This window comes from Cynara cardunculus, assembly GCF_001531365.2.
Source record: "Cynara cardunculus var. scolymus isolate 2C chromosome LG 4, CcrdV1, whole genome shotgun sequence".
In the NCBI taxonomy this organism is placed as follows: Eukaryota; Viridiplantae; Streptophyta; class Magnoliopsida; order Asterales; family Asteraceae; genus Cynara; species Cynara cardunculus.
This window is the reverse complement of record NC_037531.1, coordinates 12392357-12412108: the sequence shown is the minus strand read 5'-3', so window position 1 is coordinate 12412108 and position 19752 is coordinate 12392357. Positions and strand designations below refer to the sequence as shown.

General features: G+C 33.4%; 3 protein-coding genes across 3 annotated transcripts; 2 read left to right on the top strand and 1 right to left on the bottom strand.

The window, feature by feature from the left end:
* The first annotated feature begins 170 nt into the window (after positions 1–170).
* On the top strand, positions 171–3670 carry LOC112511514 (mitochondrial import receptor subunit TOM5 homolog). Its single transcript, XM_025117158.1, has 2 exons — positions 171–338; positions 3392–3670. The coding sequence occupies exons 1-2, from the start codon at positions 252–254 to the stop codon at positions 3467–3469; spliced, it is 165 nt and encodes a 54-aa protein (XP_024972926.1). The 5' UTR covers positions 171–251; the 3' UTR covers positions 3470–3670.
* A 1349-nt stretch (positions 3671–5019) lies between these two features.
* LOC112510880 (AT-hook motif nuclear-localized protein 16-like) lies at positions 5020–5691 on the top strand. Its single transcript, XM_025116230.1, has one exon. The coding sequence runs from the start codon at positions 5020–5022 to the stop codon at positions 5689–5691; it is 672 nt and encodes a 223-aa protein (XP_024971998.1).
* Positions 5692–6075: 384 nt separating this feature from the next.
* On the bottom strand, positions 6076–10107 carry LOC112511582 (replication protein A 70 kDa DNA-binding subunit B). The gene is made up of 12 exons (XM_025117262.1): positions 9857–10107; positions 8929–9075; positions 8668–8823; positions 8304–8481; positions 7935–8205; positions 7749–7851; positions 7543–7667; positions 7377–7455; positions 7148–7292; positions 6857–7017; positions 6538–6658; positions 6076–6460 (listed from the first exon to the last, which is right to left on the bottom strand). The coding sequence occupies exons 1-12, from the start codon at positions 9982–9984 to the stop codon at positions 6269–6271; spliced, it is 1806 nt and encodes a 601-aa protein (XP_024973030.1). The 5' UTR covers positions 9985–10107; the 3' UTR covers positions 6076–6268.
* Between the last annotated feature and the right edge of the window lie 9645 nt (positions 10108–19752).

Below are 19752 nucleotides of genomic sequence, written 5' to 3'. Positions count from 1 at the left end.
ACGAATTGAAAAATAAAGTTTTAATAAGTTATATTTATGCATAATTTATTCGTAATCTTAAATTTTAAATAATATATATTAATAAATTGTGTTTTCTATATAAAAAATAATTTTTCAAAATTTTTATCAAATATATAATATAAATAAAGATACGTAAAACCTAGTCCTCGTTGCTGCTGTGACGCTCATCAAAAACCCCAACTCAAAAACCCTAATCTCTCTTCCTCTCTCGCATCCTTTTGGTTTTTGCTATGGCGGACGCTGTGATATCTGTGGATAAACTTAAAGCTTTCTGGAGATCTCAAGTTAACGATGAAGAGAATTGGGCTCTTAACGCGGTAATTTTTTAATTTGTTGATGTACAACTTCGTATTATTGTTTCTGTATCGAAAGTTATGATTTTATACAGCTCCTCAAATGCATATTGATTTGTGGAAATCTTCCGATTATATTCGGGTAATATTTACTTGTGCAGATTGTAGATCGGGTAGCCTGTTTAAAAATCGATTTTGATAACTATTACTTGTTTTTGTTAATATTGTGACCTTCACATCTGCTTTGGTTATCCATGTAACCGGAAATAGCTTGTTAGGTCTGCCGTTTGTTGATTTCTGACTTTCACTTGTTTTGGTGTTTGCCGTTGGATGTATGATATTGGCTTGCTTAAAGGGTGTTTGGGATTTGCTTATTTAAAACAATTTATACTTTTCTACAAAAGTCCTTATCAATTTATTATAAGTTATAATGATTTAACTTCTTCAAAAAAATCCTTATTACCGGTTTGGCATTGGTATATTTAGGGGTGAACGCGGGTTGGGTTGGGCGGTTTACAACAATTTTACAACCCAACCCAATTATGGCGGTTTGAAAAATCTCAACCCAACTCAACCCATTCAAAAGTATAACCCAACCCAACCCAACCCTACCCTACCCTTGCGGGTTGAGGCGGGTTGAGTTGGGTTGGCGGGTTAGTAGTTACATAATTTGACGAATGAAATAATTCATAAAACTTATGTTTATAGACCATATTATAAAGCGTCCTATCTAAAAACGTAACAATAGGTTTATAGGACGTTTTTGGACGTTTCAACAAGTGTTTTAGAATGATCTTTAAATAAAACGTCGTATTAGTTATTTTATGGAAACATTTTGAGAAGTGTCCCATAAACTCATCTATTTATAGGACACCTATGCTCATATGACACTTTTTCAAGTCGTGTTGTATAAAATAATTAATACGACACTTTATTTTCAAAGCAAATTTGTTAAGACGTCCAAAACCATCCTATAAACATATTGAAACTCTTTTAGATAAGACATTTTTTCTAATGTAACTCTTTAAAAGCGTCATAGATTGATGGATTCGTCCATCAAATATCTATTAATATCATTCATATTTTCCAACATATCAATTTGTTGTTTTCTACAAAACAAATCAATAATTTTTCTTATTAATTAGATTCTTTGTCATCATTATTTGATCGTGTATATCTTTTGGTAACCTATACGTTTAATTGAAATGGAACAAAATATAATATCAATAAAAATTATATAAAATTATACATTATTAATATATATATATATATATATACATAATAAATATATATATACATATATATATATATATATATAATTTTATAAAAATTATATATTAGCGGCGGTCAACCCAATTTCAACCCTCCTAATTTGCGGGTTAGCGGTTTGGCGGGTGGACGGTTTGGCGGGTAGACGGGTTGGGTTTAATTGGGTTGTTAGCGAGTTGGGTTGGGCGGGTTTCGCGGGTTGACGGTTTTTTGTTCACCCCTAGGTATAATTTGTTTATCCAAACACTCAAAAGTACTTATTGACACCGGAATAAGTCAATAAGTTGCTTTTATAAGCAATCCAAACGCCAGTTGCTTATTCATGTTGTAGAATTGATAGTTAGGGTTTGGATTTATAAATTTTCCGGTTTACAATTGTGTCATTTAGTATACATCTGGTCTTACAGAGGATGGATATCTATGCATCTCTTTTGTCTGTTTTGAATATTATATCTGGTCTAGATCTTGGTGGATATCTGTTTCATAGAAGTTGTTCTGTCTTGTGATATAGACATTTTTTTTTATTAACCTGGATATCCAACCCACTATACGAGCCGACTAATCCCAGGGCGACCACCTGCTTTGCAGATAGCCTGGAGTCACCGCATTTGAACCTCCGTGGCCACAAGTGGATTTTTATTCCTCTTTGGATTTGAACTTGGGACCTCCTAACCCTGTTGACCTTTGGAGCCAAGCTCAAACCAATCATGCACCACCCTTGTGGTTAAGATATAGCCATCTTTGTAGGCCATCACTGCAAAAAAAAAAAAGGGGGGGGGGGGGGGGATGGATTTTGATGTAGCACCATGATGCACTGTGTATGGTTTTCAGCTTTACCAGGTGAATTGGTATATGATTACAGTTAGACACATCAAGATCAATAGTTAGCTCTCATATAATAGTTCATAATTGAATCAGGAAATTAAGGTAGCATGTGATTTGATATTGTAACTATTCACATGTTCAACAAAATCCACTGTGACCGAGAAAGTGAGAGGTAGTTCTCGAGCATTCTAGTTTCACATTGTATGTTTGGTTCAGAGCCCTCTTCCATTATTTCGAGTGACTGCTTATTTGGATTTAGAGTCATCTATGTCCCTGTACATCGTTACATATCTTGATAAGTATGCCAACGTTGAATGGATATTTCATAGTTATTGGGAAAATATTGGATATTATCAAACAATAAGAACACTTATCACATGGCAGCATCTAAAGATTTTTAAAAGAGACAAATTGAAAAGGACAAAATGTAACCACGTTATCAAACAATTACAACTTGACATCCACGTCACGTTATCAAATGTTACAAGATTAGCAGGTTTAACGGTCAAAATGGATAAAAAAGGAAATTTTGAAACTTTTTTACATTGATCGAGGGAAAAAATGTACACAAAGTAGGAAATAAAGAAACTTCGTTGTATTTTGCCCAATTGAAAAGTATGTAATGTGGATTAAGGAGACTGTATAGTCTTTTCCATCACCGTGTTTCTTTCTTTACCAATTTTGAGGTCTCCTGCATGCTAGCTGTTCTTGTCGTTATGATTGATATCTAAAGCCAAAAGCATCAGGCCTCACTGAGCTTTATCAAAAATTAAAAAGAAATCGTGTTGTGACTTATGTAGATTCATTCTTGCTTAGAGTTCTCGAGGTAAACGGTAGTAATCCACACCTGTAACGAGTTCTCATTTATGTAGATTTTTTCCTTTAACAAGAACAGTGATTCAGCTGTGACTGATGCAACCACATTTACTAAACTGCTCTTTCCTTTTCATGTGATCAATCTGATTTCCTGTTTTTCGTTGCAGAAATTACTCCGTGCTGTCGGGCTGTTTGCTGGTTCAATTGTTTTGATGCGAAATTTTGGCGACCTCATGGCTATTTGAACATGGATTCCGGATCTCTTCAACCTTCGATGTTTCCTTCTAATGTTTAGTTGTTACGTATCGAACTTTTTCACTTTGTCATATTCGATGAATGCTTTTGTAGAGACAGAAAGAAGAAACCCATCTTTCATACAATAATTCTATGAATTAGGGTTCTTGATCTTCCCTATTTTGCAAATGTTGCTATTCTATCTGCAAAAATGCCCAGATTTCATTGTGTGATGTTTTGTACTGTTGTCTTTTGCATTCCAAAAAGATTATGGACAATGTTTGGCGGCCATAATTTAGGGTCCGTTTATCAAACTCTTACCCTGGTAAGCGTTTACCAAGTAACATTACCTCATCGGATGAATATGATAAGGACCAAGAATCTTACCCGGTAAAAGCGTAACAAGGACCAAGAGTCTTACTTGGTAAGTGAGGGCGACAACTCTTACCATGGTAAGCGCTTACCGGGTAAATTTTTGCATATTATGTCGTTTTGGTGAACTAAAATCTTATCCGGTGAGTAAAAAATAGTGTTAAATTTTATCGGTAAGCACTTACTGGGTAAGTGTTTGGTAAACGGCTCCTTAGATTATTATATGAGTTTATCAAAAAAAATGTCTACTTAGTGATAAGCTATAAGGTAGCCCTTTTAAAAGCTTTTTCAACAGCGTTTTAATAAGTTTTAGTTTTTTTCAATTATGCCTCTGGTATATTTCTAATGATTTTCTCAACCAGGGCTGTTCCTTAGCATGTTAAATGTGAGATTTTGAACACAATTTTCAAAAATTTGGGACCCAAATTTACATGTGTTTAGGATCTTTTTATTGACCTGTGTAAAACTATAGCCGAAATTATTTAGGTTCAAACCATTAATTGTTTGGTTTAATTTAGGTTCAAATCATTATTAGGTTTAGTTTCAGATTGTTAATCATTTTAGGTTTAGACCATTTTCGTTCTTAACATATATTCTTTGTTATCTCATTTATGCAATGTAATCCAAAAGATTGGAACGTCACTGTTCTCAACATGTATTTATTAGTAACATTTATATTGTTTTCTAGCTTTACTAAACATAACTAGTTTATAAGTTATAAAAAGGTACATCTGAAGTTCGGTATTTACTAAGGGGCTGTTTACCAAACGTTTACTCGGGTAAGTGAATACCAAGTCACATTACCTTACTGGATGAATATGGTAAGTACCAAGAATCTTACCCGGTAAGAGCGAAACAATGACCAAAAGTCTTACCCGGTAAGTGAGGATGATGACTCTTACCACGGTAAGCACTTACCGGATAAATTGTTGCATATCATACCATTTTGGTGGACTAAAATCTTACCCGGTAAATAAATGATTTGGTTGCAAGTTTTACTATTGGGATTCATTAGAGGCAATTGAATTGAATATGTAGTTGAGAATTAGGAACTCTAAAAGGGATTATAAAACATTTGGTGTTACTTAACCATCTCCTACTCTTTTGTCATTCTTTTGATTTTTCATCATAAATATATCGATCTCGATCTCCCTACTTAAACGCAACCAAGGCTCAAAAATCACAAACCATGGCTGGTGGTGTGGACCGTAGCGCTACAGGTGTCGGTGAACATGTAACGAGGAGGCCACGAGGCCGACCAGCCGGCTCCAAAAACAAGCCTAAACCACCCATCATCATAACCCGAGACAGTGCCAACACACTTCGAGCCCACGCCATGGAGATTAGCCCTGGGTGCGACGTGGGTGAGAGCTTAGCCACCTTTGCTAGAAGAAAGCAACGTGGGATCTGCGTGCTAAGCGCTGCCGGCTGTGTCACTAATGTCACGTTACGTCAACCGTCCCCGTCTTCAACAACCGGGCCCATAGTCACACTCCACGGACACTTTGAGATTTTGTCGTTAATTGGTTCAGTATTGCCGCCACCTGCTCCACCAGGTGTTACAGGCTTAGATATTTACCTAGCTGGCCCGCAGGGCCAGGTAGTTGGTGGGGCTGTTTCAGGCCCTCTTATCGCATCAGGGCCGGTTATAATAATGGCAGCGACTTTCATGAATGCAACTTTCGACCGGTTGCCGATTGACAAAGACGAAGCGGCAGCAGTCACGACCGTAGCACACAATCAACACCTGATCAGTGTTTCGGATGTTTATGGGATTCCACCAAACTTGCTTTCGAACACTACACCGCCATCTGCCGGGATTTATACGTGGGCAGCTGCTCGACCGCTGTCAAAAACTTAAGACCATCATGTTCATTACATAGTTTATATACAAAATGACACTCATACAATGTGTTTCTAGTAGAAAGATTGTTCAAACTTTCAACATGACTTTCAATCTAAATATAAACACTATTAGAATCCCACGTATCTATACTATATTATAAAGCATTTGATAAAAACTCTTAAAAACCATTTTTTATGTATAAAGTATTGTTTATTAATGCATATTACTTAAAATTCAAAATTACAAGTAAATTGAACATAAGTACAACTTATTAAAACTTTATGTTTAAATTCGTGTAACCAACATAAACATCTAAAATAAAGAATAAACATCTCATTTTAAAACATAATATTATAAACTAGATATAGTGACATATTTCATTGAATTTGGTAATAATGCAATAAAAACCATATTTCATGATCAATTGTGCAATGCACATCAGCACATAGATTATAAGAAGTACCAACCTATGTAAAATCATCCCAAAAACTAAAACTACTTAGATACATCTTTGAAAAAACACCATTGTTAAGTATCGCGTCAAACACGATTGGCGTTAAGTTTCAAAAAAAACATGGAACACGAGAACGTTTCAAAGTTTCATCGAAGATATCTCTTCCAGCAAGAACTTAGACTCAGCTGCAAAATCAACCGGAGCAACGGCCCTAACAGTGATCCTTTGTCGCTTCTCATTGTTGTACTCTCTTGGTGCAACGCTAACTCGGAAAAGATGTGGGACCCATGTTGCCTTTTTAAGTTGTAACTGGAAATCAGTTCCATCACCCTGCAAAACATCAAACAAAAGATGAGAAAACTGGTTCTAGAGTTTGCAAAAGTTGAGTTGTGTGTATGCAGTTTTACCTGTGACTTCATCTTATCAAGCTCATCAGCTGAGCATCCGATTATTTTTTCAGCTTCATTATTGAAAACCGAAAACCAAGCTCCACCACTTGCATCAGAAAACTTTGCAGCCAATATATACCTGAATTTAGATGAAACAAATGATGCAGGTTACAATGCCATTCTTGACCATCTTGCAACTTAGTAATGGAACCAAAGGGTCCAGAATACTAGTAGAAGGTCAAGGGTTTAGACCTCACTAAAGATGAACACTGTGTGCAAGTATTTGTTATATATATACACACACACTATGATGTAGGGATTTGTAACAATGACAAACCTCAAACTGCAGTCTTCTTCATTCTTCTGACATCCTTCACACCAGTAACCAGATCCAATAGCTTCAGTAACTTTCTTGTTACAAGTCTTGCATGCTCGGTATGACATGGTCTGATCAGTTTTGATCAAGCTCATACAAGCTCGTGTGCTGTAAAACATCGGCTGCCAAACAAACATGAACACTTTGTTAATAATAAGTGGCAACTTGCAACAGATGGACAGATTTTAGTATCTTAAATGGTAAACTTTATCTACTTGACTACTTAAGCATAAGAACATAATATTAGGGTACCTTATCTGAACCCAAAGATGGGTTGCTGGTTATATGGTCAAGTGTCACACGGTCAGAATACATGGACCTACCACCGCTTTTAAGCGATGGGCTCAAGCCAGCACCAACAGATTCCATGGAGGTTTCTTTGCCTTCAGAACAGTACCTGTGAACCAAGCAGTCATATGAGACATCACATAACTTGCAGTAATGATGGATGAGTCGATCATTTTATGGCACAAGAACTTACCATGATCTCAACTTGTTAGATTCTGGGATATCAGGATTTATCTCTACAATGCTTTTTCCCAATGTTGACAGAGATACCCCTAAAGCCAAGAAGAACAGAAGAACTAAGTATAGCTAAATATCTTCATACCGGCTATAGTGACGGATGGAATTTTATGTATTTTTACCTTGAAAATCTGATACCCTTAAAGATTTGATTGCAACTATTGGTGATTCATCAGCCATGTCTAATAGTTTTTGGCCGATATCGGTGGCAAGAACATTCCACAAAGACACAACTACAGTCTTCTTCCTGAAAGACATGCATGTTTCCAATTCAACATAGGTAACAAAAGGGGAGTATAAGCATTGAACAAGAGAATAAGTAGCTAACGTTGCATCTGCGATGATTATGTCACGCTTTGGAATGGCCTCATTGTCAATTTTCCTTCGAATGCTCATTGTTGGAGATACATTTTGCACCACTCCAATAACATCTGCAATTTATAGCAATGTTAAAGCCATTCAATATAGTTAAATAGAAAGAAATATGTGAAATGATTAAAGTTAGGCTTCATACCCACAAGCTCCCTCTGACCAACATATGGTCCCAACTCATCAATTGGGACAAAATTGAACTTGGTTTCAGGGATAAAAGCTGCTTCATTGATTGCCTCTTCTACTTGAGAATTTTCATTTAGAGTCATTTCATAATCATTCTGTACAGTCTTGAATTGCTTGTTAGCCACTTTCAAAGTTCCTTTGGATATGTAATAGACTTTTCCCGTTTGGAACACATCAAAGAACTTCCTTGCAGCCTCATTAAACATGGTTGCTTGGATTTGAGTACCCTGAGAAAAAGTTAATAAAGAATGGTTTCAATTTACATTCAACACAAAATAAATCAATTAAGAACTTAAAAAACCATTACTGAAACAATAACACTTACATCTTCATCAGTTAACTCCACATTGAAAACACAGCCCTCCCCCCTTGCATTCTTGTAAGTGCGCATGTTTCCTTTGGACGTCAATCGAACCTTAATCGTCCAATTTCCTTGGTAAGGGTTTAAAGAAGCCAGTGGATGAACTCTCCTTGTCATTGCCATTCGGGCAGAGGGTGCCATACTACAGTAAGAAAGATACAACCTTGGTAAGTGAAACAAACCAAAACTGCATCTGAATCCTTCACAAATTTTAACACACCCACTTTAGAAGACAACAGACTTATAATTTTTACTGATCATTCTTATGAAATCCAAGCAAAAAAAGTATGAAAGGTATGCTAAATTAATGACAAACAAAGATACTTACTTCCCATTCTGCTCATTGATAATTTGAGCTGCTGATTTAGTGATAACTTCTTGCTTTGGCTTCAACAGAATGCCAGCTCCTTCACTCTTCACCTCTACCTTATATTCTGCCTCTAAAGGAGGAGACACAGCTTCACATTTGGTCACAATCAAGTACCTGAAGGAAACAACACCAAAAGGGGTTAACAAAAATCTATAAATTGCAAAAAAGAAAAAGAAAAATGACTTCATTGCAAAAGCACAATACAATTAAAATTCTTACTTCTCATTCTTGTTTGGAATGTCGTTGAGAGTGTAATCAATGACACGAATAAGGCCCAAATTTTGAATATTTCCATTGATCACTTCAGATGATAAACTAGACTGCAAAATTGCCTTCAACTTCATCTTGCCATCACTGACAGTAAACCTGTAAACAAGAACAATTGGGATTTAATGAAGTTGGCAACACTATGCCTATACCAATTAACACCAATTACAAGATGGCAAATCCAAGTCATATGATGGAGCTTATATATCTATAAGTCAAGTACTTTGACCTAGAGTATTTTGACCGAAAATGCATGGTTGCCATGATTGTATGTTTAAATCATCTGCTTAACCTATGCATTGATATGAACTATACTATATTAGGTTAAATTAGGATTTCTTTCAAGGAATCGTGTAATGTATTGAAACAAAATCTCGATAGCTTTCAAAATCTGCACGACATAACAAAAAAATTTTGAAAACTTTTTGGCTTAATAAGAATCGCATATGGAATTTAGGGATCCAAATCACCCATTTTATAAAGTACATCATACGTTAACCGAAGTTTGTATTTATATTTAGGGCATAAATCTCCAAAAAAGATGTATTTGTGAAAATCAATTTACCTCTTGAGGGTTCAAATTTTAGAGAACAAAAACAAAAATCTGTGACAGAAATAGTTGAGATCTAGACATGAAAGACTAGAAACTTTTTGTTTAACAGTTGGATCAACATAAGGAGAAAATAAACCCTCCTTCAGCTTTAACAGATTCATTTTTAACTTCAGTCCTCTGCTGTAGATCTTACGTATTAGGGAGATCAATAGTAGGTGATAAACCAAATACGATCATTGAACATCGGATACAAGGTACGATATACTTAAGAAAACAAAAAATCAACAAAAGAACATAAACCATCAATAGAAAACTGTAGAAACCTACGTGTATCTGTTGCCAGCAGACTTGATATGGAGTACTTGGACAACGATTTCTGGATGAACGGCCGACGAATCAGGAGAAGGATTGGACAGTATCACCGATATCGCTTCTGGGGTCACCGATTTTGCCATCTCTTCTTGCTCTGAAGAATTAAACAACCGACAAATGGAAATCAAATCAACAAAACTCAAGATCCCTAACTCACCCTAAACCTCAATCTCTTTCTCTCTAGATAGATCTACTGTGAATCGAGAGAAATGGTAAACGAGGAAGAGGGGGAAAGGGGCTTTTTGTATAAGTAATTTTAGCGCCAAGATATTGAAATCTTATAAAACTTGGTGCCCATCGTGGTGGTTTCCCGGGTTTTTATGAAGAAAATTTTGGCGCCAAATATGGAATGCTAATGATGTTAAAGATTTAAATTTTTGGGGTATTTTTCACAAATGATCCCTAAACTTTTTTTAAGTTGTAATTTTAGTCCAATAACTTTTTAAAATCACAATTTTGGAATGCGATTGTGATTTTCAATAACTATTGGTCCAAATGATATTTAATTCTACAAAAAATTATTCACAATTTATTTTTATCAATTATTTATTAGAAAAATGAATCCAACTCTATTTTTTATCTAAAATTTAAAAGAACGTCAAGTTTAAATAACTCTCTAAAACTTGATGTGAGGAAAGATGAACGATCTTTTATTCATTTTCACTAATAAGATTGAGACATCGAGTCGTTATTATTTTATATAAAGTTTTTTTATAGTGTACTGTTATAATAAAAATATAAAATATTTTAATAATATAATTAATATTAAAATCTCTAAAATATATAATTTGTTAGAGTTGAATGTAAATCTTTTAAAGATTTTAATATTTAGTTCTCTATTTTAGAGAAAATTATAGATACTCAAGGTGCTCCATAATTTTTTTTTTTTTTTAATATTCCATCTATTTTAGAGAATAATACAGAGAATTTATTGGAGAAAAATATAAAACAAAGTCTCAGTTTTTTTTATTTTAGATAATCTATTGGAGATGCTTTTATCTTTCTTTTATAATTCATAAGATAAAAATGCATACAACAGCGAACGTACATTAAGTAGTTGTTTACCTAAATATTTATCTGGTAAGTACTTATCGTTAGGAGTCAACGCTATAATTTATTTTATAGGTAAGATTGTAGTATATTAAAATGGTATTGTGTGCAACAATATGTATGGTAAGTGTTTACCCAAGTAATAGTTGTCACCCTCACTTACCGGGTAAAAATCTCTATCCTTAGTTGGTTTTGGTTTCAATCATAGTTATAGATTTCAAAGCTCCATCACGTTTTTATACATCCATCACCTCTTACCAAGCTACCATCTCTTTACCAATGTAAGATGATGAAAGTCAAATTTATTTCAAATTTGATGAATACTCAAATCTCATGTTGCCAAGTCACCGTCATTGGTTTCACTTTTATATTTGGACTATAGTTTTTACCATTTGTTTGGTTTTGACTTAAACCATTGTTATACATTTCAAAGAGAGTCATCAAAAATAAAACAACATTATGAAGCAAACCTATGACTTGAAACAAAGACATGCAATCCACTTTTTTTACACATTTTATTTTATTCAACTCTTCACCAATGTGGGACAATCAAAACTCAAGCACAATTCACCATTTGAGAATACTCAATTATCATGGTGTAACCTCAATACCCCAATGTTTCTTTTTATATATATAAAGATAAAGATTTTTACCATTTGGTAGGTTTTAATCCCAACCGTGACTATAGATTTTAAAGAAGATCATCTAAAATAAGACAACCCTATAAGACAAACTCCATGATTTGACATAAATGCATCAAATCTACCTTTCTTATACACTTCACTTTGTTCAACTTTTCACCAACATGGACAATTAAAACTCAACCACGATTCACCATTTGAAAAATACTCAATTATTACGGTTTCACCTCAATACCGCAGATTTTCCTTTATATATAAAGATAAAGATTTTAATTGTGTGTTTTGCAACCAATTGTTAGTTTGGATCTCAACAATGGTTATATATTTCAAATAATACATCACGTTTTTATATATTCATCATCTTCTTCTAAACTATCATCTTTCCGTCAATGTGAGATGATGAAAATCAACTTTATTTCAAATTTTGAGGAACACTCAAACCTCCTGTTGCCAAATCATCATCCTTGGTTTCACTTTTAGTTTTGCACTATGACTTTTTCCATTTGGCTGGTTTTGATTTCAACCATGGTTATAAATTTTAAAGAGGGTCGTCCAAAATAAGATAACCTTACGAGGCAAACCTCATGATTTGACACAAATGCGCCAACCCATCTTTGTATACACTTCACTTTATTCAAATATTTCAACTCTTCACCGATGTAAGACAATTAATACTCAACCACAATTCACCATTTGACAATACTCAATTCTCATAGTGCTACCTTAATACCCCAATTTTTAACTTATATAATACGCACACACGCGCGCACACACACACACATATATATACATACGTATAATTTTGCACTATAATTTTTACCATTTCGTTGGGTTTGATTCCAACCATGGTTATAGGTTTCAAATATGATCATAAAAAATAAGACAACCATATGAAGCAAACCTCATAATTTGATACAAATGTATTCAATCCACCTTTCTTGTACATTTCATTTTGTTCGGGTTTTTTAACTTTTCACTAATGTGAGACAACTAAAACTCAACCACAATCCAACATTTGATAATACTCAATTCACATGATGCCACCTCCGTACCCTAAATTTTTCCTTTTATACATATAAAAATAAAGATAAAGATATGTGTGTGTATATATATATTGATTTGTTATTTATTCAATATTGATTCATTATTATTTTTATTTTGTACTAAAAAATGATTTATTCTTATTATAATTTTCATAAGCTATCATTTAATAAAGTTGTTACTTATAAACATTTGTTAACTTACGAAATTAAAAATAAAAAATAGACTCATGTAAAAAGAGTTTTGATTTATGAACATTGTTATTTTACTTTTAACTATTATTTTTTATTCTATTTTTAATACTCTCGTTCCATGTGACGGGAGGATAGTGTGTTGCGGAGGAAAACATAACAACAAAACTAACTAGTATATACGAGAAAGCCAAAGCTACTGTGAAATCCATCAAAATAAAAGTGTGGTAGAATGAAGTTAAAACGACATTGATACAGTTACAATATATAGAGAAACCAAAACTACTATACTATCCAATGTCGTCTTCAAAATAGTCATGTCCATCACTCTTAGTCCTGTGATAAGGCAAACCAGACTCGTGAAAAATTTAATCTGAGTATACATAAATCCAAAGATCTATTTGAATTAGTTCAGTTGGATGTTTGAGGTCCCTATCATGTTCAGAGTAAGGAATGTTATAAGTATTTTCTTACAATTCTTTATTTTACTTGTGCTATTTGGGTCTTTCTCTTGAAAGGTAAACATGAGGTTGGTGAGAATATCATGACCCTTTTTTAATTTGGTTAATACTCAATTTGAAAAAATTGTTAAAGTGTTCATGAGTGATAATGGTTTTGAATTTACAAATCAAAGGTTAAGTGGGTTTTTTAAAACAAAAGGTGTTGTTCATCAAACTTCTTGTGCTTACACTCCTCAACAGAATGTGGTTGTTGAGCGAAGACATCGTCATTTACTTAATGTAGCTAGGGCTCTTATGTTTCAGGGATGAGTCCTTTTAAACATGTGGAGTGAGTGCATTCTTACCTCTACATATCTAATAAATATAACTCTCTCATCTGGTTTAAATGGTAAGTGTCCCCATTAACTTGTTTACGAGTTTCAACCTATCTTTACTCATCTTAGAATTTTTGGGTGTTTATCTTTTGCTGTTATACCTAACATCACATACAAGTTTACTCTGAAGTCCGAAAATTGTGTTTTGTTGGGATATGCTAATTATAGGAAATGATACAAGTTTTATAGCTTGGATTCTTAGAAAAATATTATTTCTCGTGATGTTAAATTTTATGAAAATATTTTCCCTTTTAAGATGAGTTTAGACAGGGTGAGTGAATCCTTTAGTGATGATGTTAACAGATTAAATTTCTTTGATTGTGTGATTGAGTCTTCTAATGAGTTTGTTGGTTCATCACCCAATGATGAGAATGGAGACAAGTCAAATAATGAGAATTCTCATAATTCATCCTCTGCCCCCTAGTAACCGTGATGTACTAGGTAACCCAACTAGAGCTACCAATGGGCAATCTCTAGGCAACTCAAATAGTAAAGGTTCTTCTCATGAACGTAACCTGAAGAAGTTACTAGTTGGCAACCTTTGAATAGCTCTGACACGGCTGCCAGTACTCAACGTGATGCTGAAATGTTGTCTAAGGAAATTAGTAAAGGTACAATGAATCTCTATCTATGGGTCTCATCACTGGGGGTACTCAGAGTTTACCATCAACCTTGACCCAGACTGCTAGAAGGTCTATTAGGGCATATGTTTTTCCTATAAATTTTGATGAATTTATTATTGAATAAAAAGTTAAATATGGTTTAGAAAATGTTGTTAAATATTCTTGCATTTCTTTTGATATTTTGTGTTTAGTTTAAATAAATCTGTTGAACCCAAAACCTGTCAAGAGGCTTGTAGAGATATAAATTGGATTAATGTTATGAATGATGAAATGAAAGAATTACATATAAATGGTACTTGGGTAATTACGGACTTACCTCCTGGTAGGAAAGCTATAAGATGTAAACGGATTTACAAAATAAAATATAAATCTAATGGGGAAACAAAATGATACAAAGCCAAACTTGTTGTTAAGGGACATAGTCAAAGAGAATGTCTCGATTATGAATAAACCTTTTCTCCTGTTGTCAAAATGGTTACTGTTTGTTGTATTACAGCCTTAGTTGTTCAGTTCAAATGAAGTCTTTTTCAATTAGATGTTAATAATGCTTTTCTATACGGGGATTTGATTGAGGAAGTTTATATGATGTTACCTGAAGGTTATTACAATCCAGATGATAAAGCGTGTGTGTAAATTAATTAAATCTCTGTATGGTTTAAAGTAAGCTTTCTTCTTGCTTAATTGATCATGGTTTCATTCAAAACATTAGTGATTATTCTTTGTTTACTAAAAGTGTTGATGATGTTTTAATTGTTCTGTTAATGTATGTCGATGACGTTGTTATAACTGGAAATAATCAAAGTGAAATAAACAATGTAAAATAATTATTGAAAAATAAGTTTCTTATAAAAGATTTAGGGAAACTAGAGTTCTTTCTAGGAATTGAAAACTTACATTGTGTTCACGGAATTTGCATGTCTCAAATAAAATATTGTCTTGAGTTACTAAATGATTTTAGATATTTAGGGTGTAAACCTTGTAATACTTCCATGGACATGAATTTACTTGTAACAAATTATAATAGTCCTAAAGATCCTCGTTTATCTAATTATATAGGTTTTCAAAGGTTAATTGGTAGATTGATTTATCTTTTAGCTATTACACCTGACATTGCTTTTTTTGTTCATTGTCTCAGTCAATTCATGCATGCTCCTAGATAATCTCATTTGAATCTTGCTCTTAAAATTCTTAGATATTTGAAACTATATCCAGGCAAAGATGTTAGTTTTACCAGATTTGAAGGTTTTGTTTAACTGCTTATGTTGATTGAGGTAAGTGTCTTTCATCTAGACGCTCTGTTATTGGTTCCTGTCGTTTTCTTGGCAATTCTATGGTTTCGCGGGAAAAAAAAAATTTGTTTATCGCTCTTCTGCCGAACCTGAATATTAGGCCATGACCACTGCAACATGTGAAATAATCTGGGCTCTTACAATTCTATCAGATCTAAATATAAAGAATTTGCTCACTGTAAATTCGTTCAGTGATAATAAATTTGCTATTCAAATTGCCTATAATATTGTATCCCATGAACGTACAAAAGCATATTGAAATTGGCGTTTATCAAATTCGTGAAAAACATCAATAAAGGATTGTTAAAAGTGGTGAAAACAATCTCTTTTGAACAACCAGCTGATATTTTCACAAAAGTCCTTGGTGTAAATCATCGTAACTTTTTATGTTCAAAGTTAAGGATGATTGACTTATTCAAAAGTCAAGATTGAGAAACGAGTGTTAAAATATGCTTTAAATCTTTAACAATCTTAACTTTTGTTTTTTGTGGGGTACGTTATAGTTGATAAGGATTGTTTATGCAAATAACAGAATTTTAAAGGACTAAAAGGATTGCGTCTCAACTGTATGGATACTTCAGGGTAGCAGAGGAATTCCAAGATTCTTCGGGGTGTTTGTTGGGCGGTTTACAATATTTGTACAACCCAATCAAATTATGGTGGTTTGGAAAAATCTTAATCCAACCCAACTCATTGAAAAGTATAAACCAACCCAGCCCAACCCAACTTTTGCGGGTTGAGTCGGGTTGGCGGGTTAATAGTTACATGAAATTTGACGAATAAAATAGTTTATAAAACTTAAGTTTATAGACCATACTATAAAACGTTGTATCTAAAAATGTTATAATAGATTTATAAGATGTTTTTGGACGTTTCAACAAATGTTTTAAAATGATCTTTAAATGAAATGTCGTATTAGTTATTTTATAGAAATATTTTAAGAAGTGTCTCGTAAACTCATCTATTTATAGGACACCTATTTTTATATGACACGTTTTCAAGTCCTGTTGTATAAAATAACTAATACGATATTTTATTTTAAAAGCGTCATAGATTTTGTTAAGAGTCCAAAATCATCTTATAAACATATTGTAACTCTTTTAGATAAGACGTTTTTCTTGTTTCGTCCTATAAAATATCATATTAGGATGTTTAGACATTCTAGGCATCTTATAAGATCTAATGTTGTTGTAGCAAAATGCTATAACTAAACATTTTCTTTTCACTAAAGTACAACATAAAATGACGGAGTATTTAGATTGACTGATTCGTCAACCAAATATCTATCAATATAAACCTTTTTTTGTTGGAGTGGTTGTTGCTTCAAAAAAAAATTCAATAATTTTCTTCTATTAATTAGATTATTTATCATCATTCTTTGATCGTGAATCTCTTTGAGTAATCTATACGTTTAACTAAAATGAAATATAAACATAATATCAATAAAATTTATATAAAATTTTATACATTATTAATTATATTAGATAATTTTATTTTTGTTTTTTAAGTTGTGCATGCTTGTACATAAGCCTTATAAATTTGTACACTTTAAAAATTAGTTAAAAAGACCAAAATGTCCTTGACTTAAGGGCTATTTTACGAAAGTTAGGACAAGGGAGAAGGGACTCGATCCATAACAAACATGGAACCACCGGGACACTAATCATGAACTTTAGAATTCAGGGACCTTATTCGTAATAAACCTAAAATTGTAGGGATGAAATTTGTAATTTACTTTACATCTATAGCAAATTTATCAAAAGTTTTAAAGTCTTAAAATTCTAAATGACCAAAATACATTTTATACTCACTTTTTTCACCCCCTCCTCTCCTCACATACACTCACCCTCTCACAACTGATTTTTTTTAAATTATAATTTTAAATTTACACTTTATACCCTTATAATTAATTAATTAATATATTTTACGTCCATTACTTTTAAATGTTTTATTTTTAAACCTTTATCAAATTAACATACATAATCGTATATCAATTAAAACATGTTTAAAAAATATATTTTTATTTTAACAAGTTACACCATTATAATCGTCTCGTTAATACCTTCGAAATGAGTTCAATATTGAATAGTTTTTGAATTAATTATATTATTATATATTGTTAAAAAATATTTTTAATATTTACGATTTATACTTTTATATTTATTTATTTATTTATATATATACTATATATTTTGGGGTTAGACTGTTCAAATTGCACTGTATAATATGTTTTGAATTAATATGTTCTTGGGTTTTTTTGAAATATATGTATACATGTATTAATTCAACCTTAATCTGAGTTTCTGGACAAGAAAGAGGGTAAGCAATTGAAATTTCATTCTAAAACCCATCTTTTTTTGTCTTTTCATGGCTTATGATCTGTCAAATTTGTAGTTTTCTTTATTGGTTTTGAGTGTTTATCTTAAAATTCAAGTTTCTTGGTTCTTTGCTTTTGGTGTAAATCTAATACATTTGTGGAGTCGTTTAAATATGTTGGATTTTAAATATATTGGATTTTAAACTACCATACAATTTTTTTCATCGATAGTCTGTAATTGGAACCAGAACTATTATTTATTCAAATTGTATTAATATGTAAAGACCAAGTGTAACTTATATCATCGTTAAATCTTATCTTATAAAACCAGTGAAACTTTAAAAATCATTAAAATTCATGGCTCCCACCGCATTATACGGGTACACAACTAGTAATATATAAATCAACCGCGTCTCTACCCTTTGCCTCTCTACCCTTCTCATTTTGTAATATATAAATCAATCGCGTATCTACCCTTCTCATTTTGTTGAGTCCCGATCCCTCCTTGTCGCCGTCGTGTCCCCTATGGCTGAAGACAACCACACACCACCGCCAGCAACCACCATACGCTCTTCTCCCGTGAACGGCGACAACCGCACACAGATCCGGTTTCTTCGTCACGTACCGTTGCCAAAAAGAGCCTCTATCGAATCGTATCGATCACTCAACCTGGTGCTACTCTTATTATTCTTAACACCTTCTCCTGGTTTATCTTCCCCTATGTATCTCCATCACCGACTTTTAACACCACCGATCTCCATCATAAATGCAACTCCGTCGTCAGCTTCACGAACCTGTAGGCGGTCCAAATACACCGGCATATATATTGTTCTCGATGGCAAACTTAATGGCCGGAGAAGAAATCACCCCTTATGTTTCGTATACTGTGTGACGTCGACATCCATGAAATCACCATATATACCCTTTGTGTTTAATCTCCATTACGCAAACATGAAGTTGCAGATTGTTGAAGGTAGATATTGGGGTCCACTTGAGTTTTGATTACAGAACAAACGTATACGTACAGGAGCTTTTTATTTGATTTTGGGTTTTTGTTTGAGTTTGATTTGGTCTCTGCAGGACCGCCGGAGCAAGCTTTGGTGTTGAGATGGATGGATGTACAACAATGGAGAAGGAGGTAAGGTCGTAATGATCATTTGCGGTCCGGATCCGTGTCGGTCTTAACCTATTTTTTGTGTAACGGAACTAATATGATAAAACCAAAATTGTTTTGACGGACTTGAAAACTTATCCATAACAGTCCTATAAATAGATCGGGCTAGCCCACGGGCTAACGAGCTTAAAAATTTTGTTATGTTTTTATGAAAACAAAACTTATATAAAACCGTAAGTTATGCAAAATACATAACAATTTTTCCAACTTAAAATTTGATGTAAATATATAACAATATACATACTTTAGAAATAAATTGTTTGACTAAATACGAACTACCGATAAAGAAAATACCTAAAGAAGATAATAAAGAATTGATCAATTGAGGTAATTGTGCTTTCATATTTAAGAGATGGGGATGGGGTCGGTGGCATTCATTTTAGCGAATACAAGCTAGCTGATTACTAAACAATTACAACTAGAGGGTAAGTGTTTACCAGGTCGTTCATCTTACCGAGTGAGCATGATAAAGATCGAGATTTTACTCGTTAAGGGTGCGTTTGGTACGTGGAACAGGGTGGAACAGGATAGGACAGGACACACTTGTCCCACGTTTGGTGTGTTTTTAAGTGGAACTAACTGGAACTAACTTGTACACACATGGGACACGGGTGTTCACCCTTTACCCCTGGAACTAAGTGGAACAGACTTTTTTTTTACTAATCTACCCTCCATCGCTCCTCCATGCTC